The sequence below is a fragment of the Myxocyprinus asiaticus genome, chromosome 9 (genome assembly GCF_019703515.2).
Source record: "Myxocyprinus asiaticus isolate MX2 ecotype Aquarium Trade chromosome 9, UBuf_Myxa_2, whole genome shotgun sequence".
Lineage (NCBI taxonomy): Eukaryota > Metazoa > Chordata > Actinopteri > Cypriniformes > Catostomidae > Myxocyprinus > Myxocyprinus asiaticus.
Window position 1 is genome coordinate 25322443 of NC_059352.1, and position 23701 is coordinate 25346143.

At 36.7% G+C, this 23701-nt stretch overlaps 1 protein-coding gene across 21 annotated transcripts in view; it reads left to right on the forward strand.

Annotated features, from left to right (window-relative positions):
- Positions 1–23701, forward strand: part of LOC127446333 (SH3-containing GRB2-like protein 3-interacting protein 1) — a 129465-nt gene that overhangs the window by 28779 nt on the left and 76985 nt on the right. For 18 of the 21 annotated variants that reach the window (XM_051707182.1, XM_051707183.1, XM_051707184.1 and 15 more), the window contains exon 4: positions 954–1510. In XM_051707182.1, the coding sequence (XP_051563142.1) occupies positions 1501–1510 (10 nt within the window). In that variant the 5' untranslated portion in view covers positions 954–1500. Of the gene's footprint in view, positions 1–655; positions 1511–23701 lie in introns of those variants that run through there. The other 3 variants (XM_051707168.1, XM_051707167.1, XM_051707165.1) reach the window with 3 other exon arrangements.

Consider the following 23701-nt stretch of genomic DNA (forward strand, 5'->3'; position numbering starts at 1 on the left):
AACTTATTATTAAAAACGTAAGAAAAGCGGTAATTGGTCACAGGGCCTGATGTATACACCTTTCCATACATATTTGTGTCAATTTTAAATTAAATTTTAATGTAGAAGCAGCTCCATAAACAATCACATAGTGCATGTAGTTTATTAGTATTACTTAGTAATTACTTAAGTAAATACACAACAACATTAACACTGTAAAATAAAATGTGAACTAAGGGAATTTTTTAAAAATATAATTAATTCTAATCATGTTTTAGGATTTATGTTTTCAGTTCTGCTACATTACTTTAGCTGCTCTCTTTAAATGAGTTTTCTGTACAACTGAAATAATATTTTTTCATTTATCTTTAGAAATCAAATACATTTGACAGAGTCAAATATGTTCCTCACAAAATCATTAGCCACTGTTTTGGTTTTCTCTGAAGTGCAGCTGATGCTGTTGTGAAAGGAAAAATCTTGTTGTCAGCGCACCCAAACCATTTTTTTTTTTTTTTTTTTTTGTCTTTTAATTAGTAACCCATTGGGGAAGACCCACCTCCTCATATAAAATGAATCACAAGTCCTCACACACACACACACATACCATATCTGCCTCTCTCTCCTCCCCTCCTCCTCTGTCACTCTGTCACTAGTCTGTATTGAGAGTTAGCTCCTCCCTCCATGGAGCAGCTACTGTGTCTGTCAGATGTTATGTCAGGTTGATTGATTTGTCAGAGAGAGAGTGAGAGAGAGAGATACAGAACATTGGCTGCCAGCTAAGCCTCAGAGACTGAAAAACAGGAAGAGAGAGGACAGATTTTGTAATTATAGACTGACTCTAGTGAAAGTGTATCTACAAATGTTTTAGCTTCACAGCTTGTGTGTTCTCAACATGGACAATTTCCTTTACTTAGCTGTGTGGCTACTCTGACAACCAGCACACCATTAATCCAGTTTCTTTCTGTTCTGGGCAGGATCTGCATGCACCGTAACAAGGTAAGCTGTGTGTGATTGCGTGGGAGGGTGTGTGTGTGTGTGTGTGTGTGTGTGTGTGTGTGTGTGTGTGTGTGTGAATTCAAAGGGAGGACGCTGACTGAAGCGATGAACCGCTTGCCGTGTGACATGCAGCAATGCCCGCGGGATTGGCTGAGCCGAGCAATGATGTCAGCAAGCCTCCCTCCCTCCTAGCAGCTCTCTCTCCCCATCCCTCCCTCCCTCTCTTTTTCTCTCTGTCTCTCTCCACTTTGCTTTTCTCCTTGCCTCCTTTTGAGCATCCTTGGTGATCGTGTAGAATACAGCCGCAGTGGCTAGAAGCAGCATCCATGGCCTAAACACGGACCCCTAACCATCCGACGGCCCATTGTACAAGGGACACTGGGACTTTAAAACAGAGGGTTTAGGAGGCTGGAAGAGTGATCTATCTCGCTTTGTTACATCTCACCATCTGGTAACCAGGGGCTTCTCTTCTCCCCTCCTCCTATTTCAGGCTTCTTGGAGATAGAGGAATGCTAATCTGCAATCATGATGGAAGGTGAGGGCTTGGTCTATTTTTATCATATTAGTGTCCGTACCTCTTGTTTGCCTCTCATTTCGTGTGCGGCCCAGCGTGTGCTGGCTTTAAATACCATAAGCTGTCCAGCTATTTTGAGTGGCTTGACATTCCGGTAACTTGCATATCATTATTAGTATAGGACTGAAGCTACTGGAGATCTTAGACACACACAAATGTAAATTTATCACAAATACATTCACGCACACACACACTCATATGCACTCTAATGTTCAATAGCAGGCCTATTTGCTTTTTTTCCCCCAGTGTGCCCCCCACCCTTTTAGATGGCTTGTCTTTGTAAAGGATTATTTGTATTTTGCAGTTACAGTTTATGTGCCCAGCTGGCCGCATCAGAATTCATTTTGTATATGGAGTTCACACACATATACACACATGAGCACACACGCACATCATACTATATGTGTATATTTGATGTATCTGCTCAAGGCCATTTTTTTAAAGGGAGGTGTTCATGTGTGTGATTCAGTGTGTGTGCATTTTAACACTGCTTTTTAGCTGTGTCGTGGAGGGAGAAATGGGGGATGGTTTCACATGTGACTTTTTTTAAGGTTTTATGTAACTGTCGGTCTGACGAGAACATATCATTTATTTATACCACTGGATCAAATAAACTCTGTATCATGTCACCGGATCCCAAACACCGCTTTCTATGCTTCTGCATGAGCGGTTGGTTTAATTTCTAATCTAATAGCAGAAGTCATATGAAGAGTGCTCAATTAAGCATAATGTGTTTTTTAAAGTTTACCCTTAGTAGACAACATATTTTCTGTTACACAGACGACTGTTTCTTTTGCTGTTTTTTGTATGGATTGCAAACATGCAATTTATTAAAACGTATTTATTTAACTTGTTTATTGCAATTTATTGAAATAATTTATTTAAAGAGGAATATGTATGTGTGTGTGTGTGTGTGTGTGTGTGTGTGTGCATATATATATAATTAGACATTTTACTACACAATATGATAAAGCACTTCCTTAATCTACAACTGAAGTCACATTTGCTGTAATTCTTCTCTGTGTGTGTGTGTGTGTGTGTGTGTGTGTGTGTGTGTGTGTATGTCCAGGTATTCCATACGTTGTGGGGACCAAATGATCCCACAAGGATAGTGAAACCTGAAATGTTTGACATTGTGGGGACAATCAGTCGGTCCCCATGAGGAAACAGCTTCTAAATCATACTAAATTATGTTTTTTAAAAATGTAAAAATGCAGAAAGTTTTCTTTGAGGGTTAGGTTTAGGTGTAGGGTTAGTGTTGGGGGATAGAATATAAAGTTTGTACAGTATAAAAACCATTACCATCTATGGAGAGTCCTCATAAAACATGAAAACCCAACGTGTGTGTGTGTGTGTGTGTGTGTGTGTGTGTGTGTGTGTCTGACAGAGCTTAGGTGGTTAGGTGTTAGGTAACCATGCAGCAGCAAAAACTGATCGCGGCAGTCAGTGTAGCTCCAAATAGCTGTGGCACAGACATGAATCTCTTAGTGTGGCAAGCACAGGCTTAGCTGGGTTAGCCATGTGTGGATTAGCTAGAGGTGTAAAATAGGAAGGTAATCCACTTCACATGCTGCTTTCCTAATGATGCTTCAACCCTCCACAGCACGACAAACCTACCAAGCAATTCTTTGCCTCAAATTGTGGCCGTCAGGCTGGTTGAAGCTGTGATGTCACCTGGATGAATTGCAAAACACAGCTTGAATTGTTTTAGGTGGATATATGTTTGTAGTCCTTCTAGATGCTCTACTTTGAGTAAGTGAAGAGTCATAGCTCAGATGGTGTCAGTCAAAGGTCCCATCAGTTATATGTTTTTGTTATATTGCACAAAAAAAATAAAAATAATTACTGTCTGAGAAAAAAATCACGGTTATCCGGTTTAACGATTATTTTCTAATTTTGTTATTATGCAACAGCACTGAGGCAAAAAAGTCATATATCACAATTGGACGTGTTAGTGGACGCATTTCTTCTGGATATATGGATGCTAAGCGCAGCCCTACAATAGAAAAACATATAAATACACAACAAATAAATAGCAGGTATGTAATAAGAGACACTCCAACATAGGGCACATCACCAGTTATGCGCATCCCAGGCACAGAATGATGCGCTTCAATGTAACCAGAGTGCTTGGCGTTGCTTCAAAAGTGAATAATTGTAAGATTATTGTGGGTACACAACATGTAGTTCACAGCATCCAACAGTTTTATCTTCTGCAACAGTTTATTAAAGCAATCCTTAATCTGTCAAACACCCCACCATAAAGAATCAGCAACAGACTTCTTTAAAATCCTGTCCTTTAATCTGTTCATAACACTTCACATATAAACCTGCTGACTGTGCGCAATAATGGGAACATTGCTTACAGCAGGTGATTTAAAGTCCGACAATGACTAAAATTGAAATGTATTGTTGAATGCGGTGAATTTGTAATCAAGGGATGCTTGATTATTTAAGACTCAACTTCTCAAAGTTAACCACGCTGAAAGTAATTACACGCAAATGCACTGCGCACTGTCAGCACACTTAAACAATCAAACAAGTTACATCCCTCAATTCATATGTTTATAAGCACCACAGCTAAAAATATTAAACTCAATAGTTTGTTGTTGGACCACATACTGTTCCATTTGTAAGATGCATACCTTTATATGACTCCTGTCTGCATGTTTTACATCCATCGTCTTCAGTAACCCTTAGTTTTTCAAATGCCCCAAAACAGGAAGTTGCTTTTTGGTGGATATGTATCTGGTAGATCAAATTCTTCTGTTATGTATTGTAGTTCATGTATAGCCCCAGTTTCACATGAATTGAAAGTTCACATTCAGTCCATGATACCTGGTCAAGCACCATGCGGACACTGTTTGTAACCATAGTAACAGTTTTTCTCACCACCCAGGCACAAGCAAAAAAACTCTTTCATAATATATATTATATTGAACGACCATTGAAATGAATTGGAAAATAATGAGTGAGGTACACAGGAGGTTAGGACATCTCATGAGATGTCCATTGATTTCATGGCATGATAAAAATATTTTCTATTCCCTAACCCTACCGCTAAACCTGTGCACATCTGTAGATTTAAAGCTACACATGATTTAGCCAGTTTATGACTCATTTTTACTATGAAGTCTGAGCCCACTGTGGGGAAAGTTTACTCTTCCAGACAAAACATTGCATCTATTTGTTATGGGAACACTTGTATTCATGTGCAAAAAACATTAATTAATGATGTCATTAAACAGTGTTTCTGAAATAAATGGTAGATAACAAAATATTTATTCTAAGTCTTTGTTACACCATGGTACGGTTTGACTGTAAGCATACGTATTGTGGCATCATTGCAAAAAAAAAAAAAAAAAAAAAAAAGCAATTATTATCAAAATAATTTTGATAATGTCTAAATATGTATCCAAATGCACAACTTGTGACAATATCTAGAAATTAAATTTGTTACAACACTGGGTTACAGAGAAAAGCCAACAATGAAGGTTAAAATTATTATTGTCATATAATCATGTCATGTCATTTTTTTTCACCAGAAGGCCTCTATGCATCTCTTGATAATGTATTGGTTTCATACTCTGAAATCAAGGTAACATAAAATGTGCTTTTTATATATATATATGAAATTGTGTGTGTGTGTATATACACACAATTTTAGGGTATCTCAGTGTAGTAATATATGTACTGCAGCCGTGGGCTGTGCATTTTAAGTCTAGGCCTTCAGTGCGATTCATGCCATTAAGAAAATACAGTTTCACAATGAAAAAGACTTTTCATATGAATCTAACAAGGAGGTATATAATACCTGGAAAAATCTATCTAATAATATTTGCGATTTAAATATTGCTTGCAATACATTTCGTTTTGTCAGGGTACACGGTTATGTTGCGTTCCATTCAAGTTGTATGTGGGATATTCCTACTTGATATCTCTGACCATAAATGCATTCCATTCCCCGACATTCAGAACTGCAATGCACCTGTTAGCTTAGCAGGGGTTTGACTCTCATTAGAGATGTCTCCAGGCAACCCAACTGATAAACAATGCTGCAGCACTAGCATTTGTGCTTCAGGTGTACGATTATCAAAAGAGATTATCATGTTTTATACACCTGTTTCTGCAGGCGTTTGTTAAACAAGCTTTAATATCATGTAATGTGAAAACAAACTCATTTATCGATATTACTTAATAAAGTGAATGTTTATCACTTACTTTGTATATCTCCCTGAGTGTCGACATGTTTGTGTGACATCATGCCCCTGCATCTCGGTGAAATCAGAGTTGAGAATTTCTGCACGAGCCTACAGGTTGTAATTCTGACTTCAAGATGCATTCCATTGCACTTTTCCTAGTAGGAAGATGTAAAATCCGACTTTCTCAGTTGAATGGAACGCAGCACTACTTTTCAAAACTTGATCTGACATTGAATGCTCAAGCATCCTTATTTACACTTAGAAAACTCCTGATGTTGCTATAACAATACAAAAAGCACTTACCAATTTACTTGGAGTGAAAATCAGTCCTCCTTTCCTGTTTAATAAATTAAGCAATAACACAGTCATGCAGAACATCTCGTGTTTTTAAATCCATAAGGATCTCTTTCTCAATGGCGGTAGCGGCAGCGATGACGAATCTCGCGCTCTTAGCTTTCAAATTACGTACATCACTTAAAGCATGATTGCGTCACTCAAGGCCAGCTAGAAGGCCTCGACCGGGACATATCCTAAAGATCACACCCACCAAGAACATATAAATCAATCTGATTGGCTGATGTATCTGACAATCTGACTTTAGTTGCCCATTCATTTGCACTGTTGAGGGATTCTGAAGAACTTCTGAAGGTCTGACGGGGTGGAGCTCAAACTCACGCGCTGCTTAGGACATGCGATTTGTGAAACAGTTGTCACACTTCGCTTGTAAGCATCTTGGAATAAATTCTGACTGAGTAAACTTTTCATTTTTCTCTGTTTGTAGATTAATAAAGAGTGGAAAGCGATTAAAAATACATTGATTGGTGATTGAGAATGAAAGGATGAAAAATATTTATTTATTTGGCATGTTAGGACAGCAGAGAAGACTTTGCTGGCCCTGAGAATTCACCACTGATATACTGTATATATACTGTGTATATATATAATCCCTAAATTAATTCATAAATTGTGTTAATAACTAAAAATGATGTTAGATAAAAGGTGTGACACACAAAAGGCATTGCCATAAAAATGGTGTTGACTCAAAAAACAAAAAAGGTGCCAACAAATGTGTTAAAAAAGTTTAACTCAAAAGGTGTTTGCTGGTCAGATTTGACCAGAAACATAATGTCTGTTGGTTCTGTAATGAACAGTGATTGAGGGTTAAATATCCTTAACTAGTAATCCCAGACGGCAGCAAAGGTCATGGAAAAGTCATGTCAATGCACTGTATTGATGAAAAAATGTGAGAATAGATAATTAGATTGTTAAATCAGATAATGTCAGATACTTGAGTATCTAGCAAAAATGGTCCTTTTTGTCAGACCCATGGCACAGTGGGTGGGACAAGTGCTCATGACACAAGAAGCAGTTGTGCTCATGAGGCCGCAGGTTGGGCTGTGTCATAACCCAGTCCCATTCCCTCTCTCTCCTTCCACTTTCCTGTTATTTTCTTCACTGTCCAATGTAGTATATGTAATTAGCACACAGAGAACAAAAAAAATAAAACTGGTCCTTTTCCATGAAAGTCGCAGAAGTGATGGAAGAATGTCATAATGTTGATGTTTCTTGACCTCATAGATCCAGAGTTTTCATAACGAGTCCAAATATTTTTCTACTACAGTTAAATTAATACTTTTGTTTCCAATACATTTTTATAGATAATTTCTTATAAATGCAAGTAATAGTGCTTTATGCAAGCTCAAAGGTATACAGTACAGTCTAAATCTCCCTGTATACCATTTTTTGAACTTTCTATAGTCCTGTCCATAATTGTAATGTTTTTTTAAATAATTGCCACCCATTTTGAAGTTAAACAACAACTTTTTTGTCTATGCAGTTACACATGATAGGACTGCTCTGCTCGACTGACACTAATGATAGTGACCCTGGCAAGGTCTGGGTGGGGCGCTATACAGACTGCTTTAAATAGTGTTAGTGGTAGATTGTATTTCCTGTGCAGTGGTGGAGGCTCGTCCCACCCAATCCCATTCAGGAATGAGAGAATGTCCACAGAACTTCTCCATGAAGATCAAATTAGCCTTAATGAGTAGTTAATAAGTAGATTGTAAAGAGCTGATTACCTATTTTCATACCTGATATAATATCAATGTAATGAGAGAATAACTAGATTTTGTTGTGCAATGGAGAAGATGTGCCATCTTAATATTACATTTATAATGTCATTATTTATCATTGTTAACTTGCTAAATTGGAGATATTCTACATTGCTGCAGACATTTGGTAAGACATGCAGTATCACAAGTGAAATGGTAAAAAAGTTTTGTGCAGTCTATTAGAGTTCTGTCTGTGTGCCATGTGGGAGTCACAAAAGAAGGAATAATTCCATTAAGTCTTCCTGCTCGACTTTTAATGAATATATTACATTGAGTAAAGTCTAGATTGAGTGCTTATTTGTTACTTTGTGTAGGAGGCTGACAGAATTACTCTGAGTATAAAAGAAATGTTCAAACATTAGGCTTTCTTCAAGTAACTGAAAAATTATTTTGTTTCTGTGATATGAAACAAAATGATGTCTAATGCTTTAACAATCTAGAGTGGGCCAGCATTCAAATTCATGTATTCGTATAACAACATTCATTTATCAATGTTGTAATGTGATGGGGGAAAATAAATATGCTAAAGCAATATCAAACAAGCAAGAGTGCTGTTGTACTGAACATAAAATGACCATATGACATCAAATGACCAGTTATTTTGACTATCTACAAACAAAAATAGTTCCAAACAAAGCCAAAGCAGGGTCGTTTGTTTCATGTTGCCGAGAAGCACACAGCCTGTTGGGAATGCTATAAACACAGACAAGCATAGTGACACAAATTTATGTTATGCTAAATATCAGAACTCTTGGTACATTGCTTGACCAATCACATTAGAGGACCCTAACTGTTGTATTATTTGTAACTCCTCCTTTGACTGAATCACAGCCACGCTGATATATGGACACAACAGCACAGTTTCTTGTGTGATATTTCTTTAATATATATATATTTTTTTCCCATTTTCTCCCCAATTTGGAATGCCCAAATCACAATGCGCTCTAAGTCCTCGTGGTGGCGTAGTGACTCGCCTCAATCCGGGTGGGGGAGGATGAATCTCAGTTGCCTCTGTGTCTGAGACCGTCAATCCACGCATCTTATCACGTGGCTTGTTGAGCGCATTACCGCGGAGACGTAGCGTGTGTGGAGGCCCACGCTATTCTTCACAGCATCCACGCACAACTCAACCACACTCCCCACTGAGAGCGAGAACCACATATTATAGTGACCACAAGGAGGTTACCCCATGTGACTCTACCCTCCCTAGCAACCGGGCTAATTTGGTTGCTTAGGAGACCTGGCTTGAGTCATTAGCACGCCCTGGATTCAAACTCGCGACTCCAGGGGTGTTAGTCAGCGTCAATACTTGCTGAGGTACCCAGGCCCTCGTGATATTGCTTTAATATTTAACATAACTTGTATCTTCATCAGTACTAGGAAGGAATCAATTATAGCAGGATGATGTGTGTAATTTTTTCGACATCTTGCCATTGTAGTCTCTAGGCACAATCATTATTTCAAGCTCGATTACAAGCTTGAAATCATGATTTCAAGGTCGATTACACTTCCTAGCACTATTTAGTGCTCTGTGAAGTGTAATCAAGCTTGAAATCAAAATTGCCAAGGAAACTGCTGATGTTAAGATCTATAGTGAAAAAGGAGTTATATTGGATAGCTTCAGAGGACATGGATTAAACCACTTGAGTCTTATGGATTACCTTTATGCTGCCTTTATGTCCTTTTTGGAGCTTGAAAATTTGGTCATCATTTACTTGCATTGTATGGACAAACAGACATCATTAACTACATCTCCATCAAAGGAATTTTTGCAAAAAAAGTTTTAGCACATCAAAATAAAACTGATGGAAACACAAATTATCGCTCAAATTTCATGAGTGTCGATATAATATTTTTCCGTTTAACTCTAGCACATAAACTCTATGTCAATACTTCAGATGTCGCAAAAAACTGGTTTGGAAACACTTTTTGTTGAGAAAATTGGCATTAACGCAAAAATGTAGTCACATGACAGAATTTAACCCAATGGTTAGCCTGTGTTAATCATGATGATGGTATACATCCTTGAAAGCCATTATGGATTGATCTTAACGGCATGTTGATCTGATGCTGCAAACATGATACTTCCAGGAGTGCCAACACAAATATCTCGTATCATGCACATCGACAAGTGCACTGAGAACAAATTAATGGCCACTGTTTGTGATTAATTTAATTCATCCATTTATTTATTAAAGTTGCTTTTACATACCATTCCGAATAATAGATGGCAGTCTATTATTTTGTATTATTAGCCCACAATACAAAAAAAAAAAAAAAGTTTTAAATTAAAAATAAATACACAATACTAGAAAAGCTTCAGTGTGCTTTTTTGGAACACTAACATATAGCCCAATTCTATAAAATTATTGTTTATACTTTTGGAAAAAATGCAGGCAAAATTCCCTGTATTAAATTAGGCTAAATAAATTACCAAATTAATAAAGCATTAAATAAAATAATTAATTACCAAACGAAAAACAAAAATGATATTTTTAGACCCATATATGCCTTTTCTTTACACAAACTTAAATTAGCCTTACCCTGTTCTGTAGATGAAAAAAGTCGGCTGAATTACATTCTCAGAATGTTCTACACTTTTATCAAGACTATAAACTATCAGAACTATTTGTCCACTGCTGGGTTCACTTTCAGAAAATTAGCTTTTGAACATTTTAAAACGTTTAAATATTTTAAATCTAACCCTCTTTAACTTGGATCGCATTTACTGAGCTTCTTCATAAAATGTAAATTGCATTATGATGCTAAAATTTATTTAGATGACAGTCAAGTTCAGATGGTCGTTAAAAGTTGCTGGACAAATATGCGGGACATAATGCAGTTGTGATGGCAATGCTTTAGATTGGATGATTGTTCAAAATAGCTTACTGAATATCAGGAATGTATCATATGTAAACCTTGATATTACACCGCATACATTTTTCTTTAATAGCTGTGCACACAGCATATACACATCAATGGATGGTCCTTATACTAAGTCCAAAAGTTTCCCTCACTATGCTACTTGGTGCAGGTTGCCAGCTTGAACAGGGCCATGACGATTCGCTTTCGGGTCGGAACCGGTGGCAACATGCGAACATCAGGACCAATATTACAGTCCTGTCAGAAGGGCAACTGCTCCCTTTTGATTGCAATTCCTCCTTATTGCATTTATTTGTGAAATTAAAATGACAGTAAGCTGGCTAATTTCAATAAATCATCTCAATACTCTCCCCATTTTACCAAAACTTCTGAGGAAAAAAAATTAGGTACATCTGGGAGGCAAATGGTACACAATTAGCGATAAACACACATTTCTGTATGGAAACAGCTTAAGGGCAGATTTCTTTTGCGATAAACGAAAATGTATGTGACAAAGTGTTTTTTTTAGGCATGACGTCATCATGCTGATCATTTTTATCAATAAAAGGCCATTTGAATGGAAACAGGCAGAATACGGTACATTTCCCAGACTTTTTTTACGCTTTTTCACTTTGTCGATAACAAAATAGCACGAAAAGTGGATGGAAACTAGGCTACTGGTCTGTTCCAAAATCTAGTGAGCTTCCTCCGGAGGCAGTTTTGTAAGGCATCATAGTATATGTTTCCTAGGATATGTATCCTTCCCCGGGTAGACGATTCCAGAATGCACTGTGATGAGCTTGTTGGAAAAGTAATTCCAAGATGGTGGACGAAGCAAGATACATTTTTATTATAAATTTACTTAGTCAATTCAATACTGAAAAGTATCAAGAATGTTTTTTTTTATTTTTTTTTATTTATGTTTTTATATATAATAAAAAAGAAATGACTATTTTACCCTAAAAGTGTGTGTGCTTTGTATATTTATGTTCAGAGTCGTTCTTCTCACTTCACCTGTACTGAAATCAGTTGCGAGTCTATGGAGATAGAATTGTTTCTAATTCAGAGACAAATGGAAAGAGATTCACAAATAGAAACTTGGTTCACAAATAAATTGAATGAGATCCACAAATAAATGTAAGGAGTTTCACAAAAATGAAATTAATTCACAAATAAAAAGAATGAGATTTACAAATATATGTTAGGAGTTTCACAGAAAGAAAGTAAAATCACATAAAATGAGATTTGCAAATAAAAAAATTATTACAAATATATTTTTTAACTCACAAACACAACTGTCCAGCATTTATTTGTGGATCGCTTATTGTGCATTTGTGGATGGCAGTTAACATTTGTGAATTCTGAAACATTTCTTGTGCGAGAGCTGCAGGCAATCCACAAATAGGTGGACTCCACCCATTGTATACTCAAGCCAATCAGATAACGGCCACATTACTTTGACCAATCTTAGCGCATTCTATCTTCAAACAATTACGCTTCGTTTTACTATCATGGCGGGACCAGAGTCACAGCGATCTCATGAGCATGGAATCAAGCACTTACAGATATGCTCCATGGCCACAAACTCTTAAAGAAATGGACGCCATCAGAGGAACACTGTGATTTAAGGTTCGTATTATTTTCTCTCAGTTATAAACATGTGTAGTGTCTTGTTAAATGTCGAAAGCTGAAAATTGCCCATTTATAGTGTGTCCTATCATTAGAATTATTGCTAACCTGGCTGAATGTATGAGTCTGCTATTTTAATTTTAACCAAGTTTCTTGACTAAAACTCCTAGCTACATGATGGAAAATGTATGTATGTTTCGTCAAAACATTTACTCTTAATGTTACATGGCAGATCCAAACAGACACACTACTAGACACTACAAAAGATACAGATAGTGCCTTTATAAAACATGAATCATATTAGATGATTTTAGGAGCACAAACCATAAATCAATACCCTATATTACACAGTGTACAGATCTGCTATGCCAATAATTTGGTTTCACGTTATGTTAATATATTTAATAAAAGCAGTTGTAAGGTAATGTTTATTTGAATTTTGCATTTTAGCACTTTTGTGTGCATGTTTTAAGAGTTTCTATTACGGGGTCCCTTTCTAAAATACAGCATCATGTTCTGACAGTGATAATTGTCTCATTAGTTATTGCCATCTTTTTCAGATGTTTCCCCTGTACTATCAATCAACTTTGAGCACTTGACTCACCTGCTCCAAAACTCAGTGGTTCCAGCTCCAATACAGGACACCTTTCAAAATGTGTACTATGAGATTCTTTATTTTTCTCTTATGTCAGATTTCTTAAGTTACAATGCCACATTGTACAATGTTACAATGTATATATGTATAACTAAAACAACTAAGTTCAACTAAATATATTTATCTAAATTTAGATAATTAAATTTCGTGCATCCATTTACCTTAAAATATTTTTATCAATGAATCTTTTTTTTTTTTTTTTTTTTCAGTGTACAAATGGGCAATTTTCAGCTGTCAACATTTAACAAGACACTACACATGTTTATACCTGAGAGAAAATGATACGAACCTTAAATCACAGTATTCCTCTGATGCCGTCCATTTGTTTAAGAGTTTGCGGCCTTGGAGCATATCTGTAAGTACTTGATTCCATGCTCATGAGAGCGCTGTGACACTGGTCCCGCCTTGATTGTAAAACGAAGCGTGATTGGTTGAAGACAGAACATGCTACGACTGGTCCGAGTAATGTGGCCGTTATCTGATTGGCATAGATGATGGGTGGAGTCCACCTATTTGTGGATTGCCCGCAGCTGTCACGCAAGAAATGTTCACCATCCACAAATGCACAGCAAGCGATCCACAAATAAATGCGCGCGATTCACAAATGAATGCTGGACAGAGTTGTGTTTGCGAGTTAACAAGTATATTTGTAAATAATTTTTTATTTGCAAATCTCATTTTATTTATTTCTGAACCAACTTTCTATTTGTGAATGTCTTTCCGTTTGTTTCTGAATTAGAAACAATTCTATCTCCATAGGAGTCAAGTCTCCAGTGCGCTGGGCATGAGAATCACTATTTGAATGCTGTGTGGGGTTGCTGCCTTTGTATAAGGTTCCAAATCTCTCTCTTATGAGGCTCCATTTCAGCTAGGACGCTGCCATAGAAGACAGATGCCTATGTAGGCAGGAGCGAGGCTATGACAAGCTCACTAAGATTAGGAACAGTCTCCATATCTATAATAAAATATCTTTATGTTCCACGGAAGAAAGTAAGTCATACTAGTTTGAGTCGACATAAGGGTGAGTAAATGAGAGAATTATCATTTTTGGTGCAACTATTCCTTTAATGTGTCAACTGTAAATAAGCCATTTGTAGGCTGATTTAATCTTAAAGTGTAACATCGGCTCTGTAGCGCTATCAAAAAATTCCTTTTGTTTGTTTGAGTGGCCCACACAGCAACTTTGTCTCGACTAGTGGTGTGAGTGTGGGGTGGGACTATTTGTTTGTACAACCAATGGAAGATGGGAGTAGTTTTCTGGAATATTTTTTAAACCAGTGATTATTTTTGCATTTCCTTTTGGTGACTATAGTGGCGCAGTAAGTACACACTTCAGCTTTAAGGACATAACTGCAAAAGAGAGAGCAACAAGCAACAGTGACATAAAAAACAAACACAACTGTTAAAAATTACATGTCAGGATGCTTGACAGCAGTAGAGGAAGTGGGCACAGGCAGCGTATGAAAGTGCTCCCACTGTAATGTGGTGAGACAGAGGCCTGCACTGGTTGTTTTGGCAGTAGCTGGAGCCGAGGCTGGAGCAGGATTTCCCAGCAAGCTTAAGCAAACAGTGGCTGGGCGTCTGTCCGAATTGGGAGGAAATTTCTATACTGTCCCAGAATGTTTGGTGCATTGCTGTTCTATTAAACTTTCAGTAACGCACATGATAAGCACAGGCCTGGCTCCACAGATCAAGTGTTTTAATATGCATGACAGTATGCTTATAACTATAAAAAATTAGCTAATTATAAAAATCATACAGTGAAAGAAAATTGTGTTGGCATGACATTTGAAATATTTTTTTCACAATGCATGGACAATAAGCCACTAGACAGCCAGTAAAGGTGTTTACATGCAGAGTAAAATCAGCAGAATGGACGACAATCTAGCCATGTGTCCTAAATCGCATACTGTCAGAGTATGTACTTGTGTTGTCACGATAACAAAATTTCAGTAGTTGGTACCGATACCAGTGAAATTTCACAGTGCTCGATACCACAGTAAAAATATGCTAATATGGTAATGTGCTATTGAACACACTCCTTTAGCATATTTAAAGTAAAATTTCAATATAATATACAAAAAGAAATGCATGTTTTCAAGTGTTTCTCAATTAAGTATGAATTGCTTAAGTGTTTTTAAGTAGGGACCTACTGAAATCTGTTTTATTTTTTTGCAAATCCTTTTATTTATTTATTTATTTTAATGAATTTTCTAGAATTTCATGTTTTAAAGTTTAATTGAATTTCATCATTCAAATGGTGTCTAATCAAATTCTTAAAACTTTAAAAAAAACTTTAACAAGTAAAAAATAGAACAATTACTTTTCAACACCAATGCATTTGAACAAAATTGTATTCAGTACAATAGCACTCTTGTTTGTGATATATTGCTTAGTTATTATTATTATTATTATTATCATTATTATTTATTATTATTAATATTACTACAATGAATATTACACTTTACAGTTGTAATATATTTCTGTTTAAATTTCAGGCGTCTAGCTTTTTATTTTGAATTGTGCTTTTATTTTGACGTGTGGTTTGACGGAAGCTTCACTTTCTTCTTCTGACGGATAAACAATTCGCTACATGGCCCAGTGTGATCGTTAAAGCGCAAATGCTGTTATTTAATTATATAAATATACAGTCTACATGTGCTTCACATTGGATTAATGCTCTTTTTTTATCTCATTCAATGCAAATGATTCTCAATGTCAGTGGAGTTCCCAGTGTATGAGCGGTGTGCTTCACACATTCATTTAAAGCTAGTGCAGCTTGAATGCAGACTAAGATTGCTTTCACGGTTTAATAATCACACTAGGACATATCACGATTTTAATTTGATTAATTGTGCATTTCAGTGTAAAAGTAGTAACAAAGCACATGCTCAAATAAGCGTGTGAGCATTCAAAAGCAGCCGTGTGTCAGTCTTGACAGCACGCTAGAACCATATTAAGTACTACAGTACTGCACAAACACTGGTATCGTGACATCTTTTTTATTTGAGTACCGACTACGTTAAAACAGTACGTTCTTTAGGTATGCATGTGAGAAGTATGAACAGATTGCGGACATACTTCATCCGGGGATGTGGGTATTGACCCCTTACCCGAATACATGGTGTAATAACAACATATTTAGTAGGGAAGTATGGATTTTCGAATGCAGCAAAGGTGTGGACCGGGTTTTGCTTTAACCCTTTATGACCTTTCCCATAAAGGAAATCAGTTTAAGGCATTTACATGACCTTATACTTTGTTGGATTAGCAAACATAATCAGTGTAAAATCATACGTTACTGCACCAATAAGGACATTTTAAATGTATATTTGTGAGTGATTGATATTACCTTGCTCTGAGCAATATGCATGAATATATATTTTGTTGTGCCTTAAATACACATGGGTGCTTTGTGTGCAGTGCTGTGTTTGTTTGAACGCTGTGTCTCCCTGCACATCAAAAAAAATCAATGGGCTTTCAGCTGATTGTGATAACACTCTCCCACACCTACTACAGAAACACTCCATGCTCTGAAGAAAGGGTGTCTTTGTTCAACAGGCAACAATAGATTGGTCAAAGAGCTAAGATGAACTTGGCATAATAAGGAAAGAATCTGGACTTGCATGAATGAGTGTTTTTGAAAGGTTAGAATAGATTATTTGTGCATGTACTTGTGTCTATAAAACAGATATTAGTGGTGGTTGCTAAGACAAGCATCACTATTTCTATTGCTCATACTTGCTGTGAGGTGTTTTTTTTTATTTTATTATTTATCTCACCTGCACAATTTGTGCTACAGACATGTATGATACATCAAATTGTGCAGCTTTTTGAGGTCAGATGTGTTATTACTTTCTGAGAGATTGGACTTTGTAATGGGTAACAAAATTCAATAGACTTGGTGTCCTGGGTAGCTCAGCGAGTATTGACACTGACTACCACCCCTGGAGTCACGAGTTCGAATCCAGGGTGTACTGAGTGACTCCAGCCAGGTCTCTTAAGCAACCAAATTGGCCCGGTTGCTAGGGAGGGTAGAGTCACATGGGGTAACCTCCTCGTGGTCGCGATTAGTGGTTCTCGCTCTCAATGGGGTGCGTGGCAAGTTGTGTGTGGATTGCGGAGAGTAGCATGAGCCTCCACATGCTGTCTCCGCGTGTCATGCACAACGAGCCACGTGATAAGATGTGCAGATTGACTGTCTCAGAAGCAGAGGCAGCTGAGACTTGTCCTCCGCCACTGCACCACCACGAGGATCTACTAAGTAGTGGGAATTGGGCATTCCAAATTGGGTTAAAAGGAGATAAAAAAATACAAAAATTTTATATACTTACAATGAAGGAGGGACCAAGCCATATCTAGGGACCAGAATATAGACTTGTTGTGGTTAAGCTCTTTTAAGTTGTGCCGGTAAGCATCCATTTAGTAATGCCCTAGCAACCACCCTGAACACCCTAGTAACCCTGAGGCAACATGCTACACACAAAAACCTCACATTTGGCTTTGTGTGTACTAGATATTATGTGTTGAAAAAGTGTTTTGTTTTGATGAGTGTTCTTGGAAAATATCTGTCCCAAACTGACTGAGTACATGCATGTACTTTTAATAGTGAGTTTTTAAGCTAGTTGCAATGTGTCATAGTGTCAGGAAAATTGCTATCATACTCTTATATGATTTAGATATTTTTGGATGATTTTTGGATGATTTCTGCAGCACTACATCACTGTAGACTTGTATGAACATGCAGCAAGCCAAATGATTTACCGTGTAGCTAATGTGGCACTTTTTGTTTATGTCAGTTTTAAAGGAATGTTCCGGGTTCAGTACAAGTTAAGCTCAATCTACAGCATTTGTGGCATAAAATTGATTACCACAAAAATGTATTTCGAGTACTTACTTCAAAATCAGGAGACTTTGTTACCCTTTATTGGTGAAAAAGTACTGTGGCGGTACCATTGAATAGTGATGTCATCATATGATAACGCTTTGATACTATGGTACTGAATGATTGCTATATTCACCTACAGTACCATGGTATTTAAATGGGACTCGAAGTTACTTGATAGAAAACTATACTAATACCAGGGTACATGTCCACAAAACATGTTTGTACCATTTTTTGTTAGTGGAATTTGATGGTTGGTGTTCATTTGACTACATTTTCAGTTTCATGTTTTTATATTTAGATATGTGTATAATGGCAAACATATTTTCAATAGTGTTTTTACGGCATACCTGTTGTGTTGTTATTGTTGTATTTTCAGTAATGTTGCCAGCATGAACACTCACTGAGCACTTTATTAGGAACACCTGTACACCTACTTCTTCGTGCAATTACCTAATCAGCCAATCGTGTGGCAGTAGTGCAATGCATAAAATCATGCAGATACGGGTCAGGAGCTTTAGTTAATGTTCACATCATCAACCATCAGAATGGGTTAAAAATGTGATCTCAGTGATTTTGACCATGGCATGATTGTTAGTGCCAGACGGGCTGGTTTGAGTATTTCTGTAACTGCTGATCTCCTGGGATTATTACGGACAACAGTCTCTAGAGTTTACTTAGAATGGTGCCAAAAACAAAAAAACATCCAATGAGAGGCAGTTCTGCAGACGAAAATGCCTTGTTGATGAGAGAGGTCAACAGAGATTGCCCAGACTGGTTTGAGCTGACAGAAAGGCTACAGTAATTCAGATAACCACTTTGTACTTTGTGGTGAGCAGAATATTATCTCAGAATGCACACACGTCGAACTTTGAGGTGGATGGGCTACAACAGCAGAAGACCATATTGGGAACTTTATTAGGACCAAAGTGTTCCTATTAAAGTGCTCAGTGAGTGTACATGTGTTATTTGTGAATTAAGGTTCATACTTCAAAGTAATGTAATAAATGTTAAAATTGTTAAGGGAGATGCTGGGACCAGAATAGAGAAAAATTTTACAAATAATTTCCTGTTTACAGTGTAGGAGTGGATTATCTCTTTATTTCCTTCCTCTCTTTCTGCTGGTTTTACACTTTATGAAAAGGTTACAGCAATGGCATGGACAGGTCAGTTCACTACATTAAAACCATACTGTTTAAAAATGAAATACAAGATACCTTTATACTGTGTTTCTAATGCAATATAAAGAAGAGGAAGCCATTAAACAAATGTTGCCGACTTACACTGATTTGTTCATATGGGCAGGAACAGGATGGCCCCAAAGGAGTCTTGATTTATTTTTATGTTTTATTTATTCACATCCATAAAGGCTACTTATTGATTAACCATTCACCCAGGCTTATTTATGGGAGGCTTTTCTTGTTTCCTCCCCAAACAGTCAGCAAAGGCATGTGTGAATATGTGATCTTCGGCTTATGATCCTGTCATAATACTAAATACTTTTTGGATTCACAGTCGCTCTGTTCTTGAGTGTATTGAGCACTCTTTTTGTCTTAATGATGGTTTCTTGAAAGTCTGTGTGTATTTCTGTATATGACCCTACAAACAGTAGCCTTGCCTTAGAGGGAAAAAAGAATTTATTGCCTTGCCACAGTGCTCTTTGTTGACTGATGACTGAAAGCATGAGTTGTATGGCAGGATGGACAGATTAAGAAATCTCTCAACAGAACTTGGCTGTGATGTAACAGGAAAGAGCATCTGTCATGAAGAGGTGTGTATTGAGAATTATTGTGACAGGTGTTCGTTTCTCCACATGGAGGGGGAATTCATTTAATTTCAGTCCAAACATTTAAATTTAAAATGTTCAAAGAAACAAATTCATTTGAGGAAAACCTTTCCAATTAAATTAAGCCTTTCAGATCAGTAAATCAATAAACATTTTATAGGGATTTGTTATAGACTTGCTGTACAAAATTAAATTAATTAAGTAGTACCTAGTAGATGCATAGAAAATGAGAAGGACTGAATGGGATTCAAACTCAGCTCTGCACCGGACCATGTGCACTGCCAGTACTTTTCTGATAAAGTCACTCTACTTTAAAGGTGGTGTAAGCGATTTGTTCATGAAAAGTTATGCAAAAAATGTTCCTACTTCCTTAAAGATATTAATGAAATAAGTGTCCTGAGATATCTCACTAGTCTCTGTGACAGCTGTAGACTTTGTAAACTTTTCACCTGTCAATCATTTTGCTCGTTCTCACAGTATTGTAGTTGCAGCAAATTATTGAGGCATACTGCCATTTTTAAGGCATGTTGTTCACAACAGTTGTCTGTTGAGGGGGCTATTTTGCTGCTGTTGTTTTAAACAACCATTTCTACATGATGTCGGTCTCAATAAAGCTCATTTGTTATCTTTGGAGTGCAGGGATTTGGAAAGAGGGGCTGTGGCTAATTCAACAGCTCAGTCTCGTGGAAGTGGAACAACTTAAATCACTTACAGCACCTTTAACACAGTATTAAAATGTTACTATATTATGTTACTTAATAATACCATTACACATATTTTTTTATTATTATTATATTTTATTTTACCAAACATTGGGTACAGTACTGATATTTTTCTGGTATTCAATAAATAAATATAAATGAGCATATAAAGTATATACTGTAACCTATATATTTTATTTTTGTAGAGTATTAAATTAACTTAATTTCATGAACGGATGATGTTAATTAAAAAACTAATGTGCAAATTAATTTCCAACATATCTGTGTTTGTCTGGATCTGGATTTATGTACATCCAGTAATGGCCAATGAGCATTTTTAATGTTGCATTTTAAGTAACTAAATTTAACAAGCAGCAAAAATCAATTTTTGAGTGTATGCCATTTAATAATCCATGCTTTTAGGTTGTGTACATGAGCAATACCTTGGTGGTATTTGAAGTACAGTAAGCAGTGTTGTAGTGCTCGAGTCCGAGTCCAAGACCATATGTTCATGGTCTTGGTCTTGTCATGGACTCGTGAGCAATTTGACTCGGTCTTAAATCGTACTCGAACAAGTGTGGACTCGGACTTAACCCCCAGTTGAGTCTCTTTTAAAAAAATATACAGTGAAAGCTTCAATTTATCTGACAAACATTTTTGACTGACAATATCAGAGATCTTGACGTTTGTCCCACATTTCAGTCTGCTGCGTAAAATCAGAACTAGTAATGCCCGATTCACAAATAAATCAATTCTATTGAGTCAGTTCTTTTCAGCGAATTGGCCAGACATGTTAGCAAAAAGGTCTGAATTGATTGGCTATTCAGTCCGATTAGTTCGGACTGCTATCTCACTGAATAATTTGCAGCAGCTTCTCACTCATGAAAACAGCATCAGGATATTTTAGAAAACAAAAACAAACTAATTGTTGGATAAAGTGAATATTTACCTACAGTGAACAAAGGACTGCTTTTTTTTAGATGTAGAGGAACTTCCATTGGTGCTGTGTCTTGTTAATAAGGGGCTGTTCACACCAAAGGAGTTGTTGCGTCCACCCATGCTGTTTTTCAGTTGTTTTTCTATGTAAACATGCTAAACGGATGTCTTTGACCGTTGCATTACGTATCGCCGTGTTTTTGGCATCTCATGCAGGAGGGCCACTTCTTTTAAGTTCTTTGGTCAAGTTAAAAATAATATCATCTGTTAAAAACGTGTCTCGAGACACCTGTGTTATACTCTTTTCCCTGATAGCACACATACAACACCCAGATGTCTATTTGATGTGTGTGTTTACATCTGGAAGACGTCTATTGTACGTTGTTTGCTTTTCTGCAATACATCTATAAGACGTATGTCAATAAGTATGTCTTGGATGTCAATAAGACATTTTGCAATGTGTGAAAAAAATGTGTGCTATCTGGATTCGTTGCACTGCGTTGTTCTGAATGGCCTGTAGTCTTTTAGAAATGCTTTAGCCATTAGTTACATGAATGCTACACATACTGAAGAAAATGTAAAATGCTTCTCTCAATGTCATCATAAATTAATGGTTTCTGGGAAAAAAATAAAAAAAAATAAACGGTTACTATGCATACCATGAGATGAAATCTTGCAGGCAAAAGTAAGCAGAAATGCTACTTACAATTAATAAAATATAGTAGTGCAATTGAGGAAATTGTTAACAAATTGAATGTAAATGTTTATATTCACTTTCTGCGTAAACATCATATTTAATAAATTATTATTTGGTTTTTAGGCCCATTTTAGTTATAGTACAGTAATACTGTATTTTGTAAAGCAGAAATTTTTACTTGACTTGAATGGAATATAATAGAATACAGAAGCAAGCTTGTAGTTTGTATTGCCATGCTGAGCCACATAGGCACTTTGAACCTTTAATTTAAGTTTTTCACTGACATTTTGTTAACACTGACATGTCGTAATTGTAATACCAATTTGTTCACTTAACCTAGACGTGTCATTTATAAAAAATGTATTCTCAACTGGTAATATTGTTTAACCAACATAAGCTTAAGAAAATAATAAATTAGGATTATTATATATATGTGCCTAGAGTCAATAGTTCTTTAATACATTCATAAAAAAAATCTTGTCTTAGACTCAGCCTTTACTAGTCTTCGTCTCGACATGGACTCAGCCCTCTCCAGTCTTGGTCTTGACTCGTACTCGACCCTCTTCTGGTTTCAGTCTTGACTCGAACTCATCCTACTCTGGTCTCAGACTGGACTTGGACTCGGATGAGCTGGTCTTGACTACAGCACTGACAGTAAGTGCTATGGTATTTGAAAATGGTAATCAATAACCTTATGATACGATACCATAGTAGCGCCAGTACTTATTTAAGGGGTTAATTCAGATGTTTGTAGTAAATTGTGTCTGCTACTGTATAAATAAGTTGGCTGCATCATTATGTCTTTATATTTTTAAGACAGCAGTGCTTATGTTTGTTTAGCAGTATATCACCGATATTTTTGCAAATTAAACTTATGTCAGCTGTAGTGTTCTTTCATTCGATATGGAGACCATTCCATGCGTAACTGGGCTTATGTTGAGGTAAATACTGACGGTGAATGTGGACCCCATGCTGCACTGTCTCTGTCCCATAGATGAGTCATCCTGATTAGGTTTCATTACCTCCCTGCTGTAGACAATAGAGGCTCCATTGATTTTATCATCAGCAAGAAGAGAGAGAATGGGAAAGGAGAAGGGATTTTAGCATCAGCAGAATCTAAGCAGAAGGCATTGTGTAGCTGGCTTGAAATGTGTGTTGCAGCGAGAGTTTGTGTGAGCATGTCTACTGCTGTAAAATAAATTGCAGTATTAGAGACTGAAAACCAAGAGTTACATCATCCACATGCTGCGAGAGCTGAAGAACAATTTTACATTTTAATATATATCATAATCATGGTACTATATGATTACCATTTTCATGTATCATGGTATTTACATGGTATTCCAAAGTATGTCAAAAAATACCATGAAATTATCAAAAAAAACATGGTATTGCCATGGTACCATGTCTACAAAACATGATAATACAATTTAAGCATTCATTTATTTCAACACTTCCTTATTGTACTGTGGCGGTACCATGGTATATCATTGGTATTGCATGATTACCATTGTAACAAGGTTAAGGTTGGGAAAGGAGGAGGCGGGAACCGGCTGAACCGTCAAAATAATGTTTAATGAAAACAGAAAGACACACAACACAAACACACACATGGCAGCTGCATGTGGCTCTCTCTCTCTCAAACTGCCACGTCTCGCTGCACTTATCCCTCTCCTCGGCTGTTT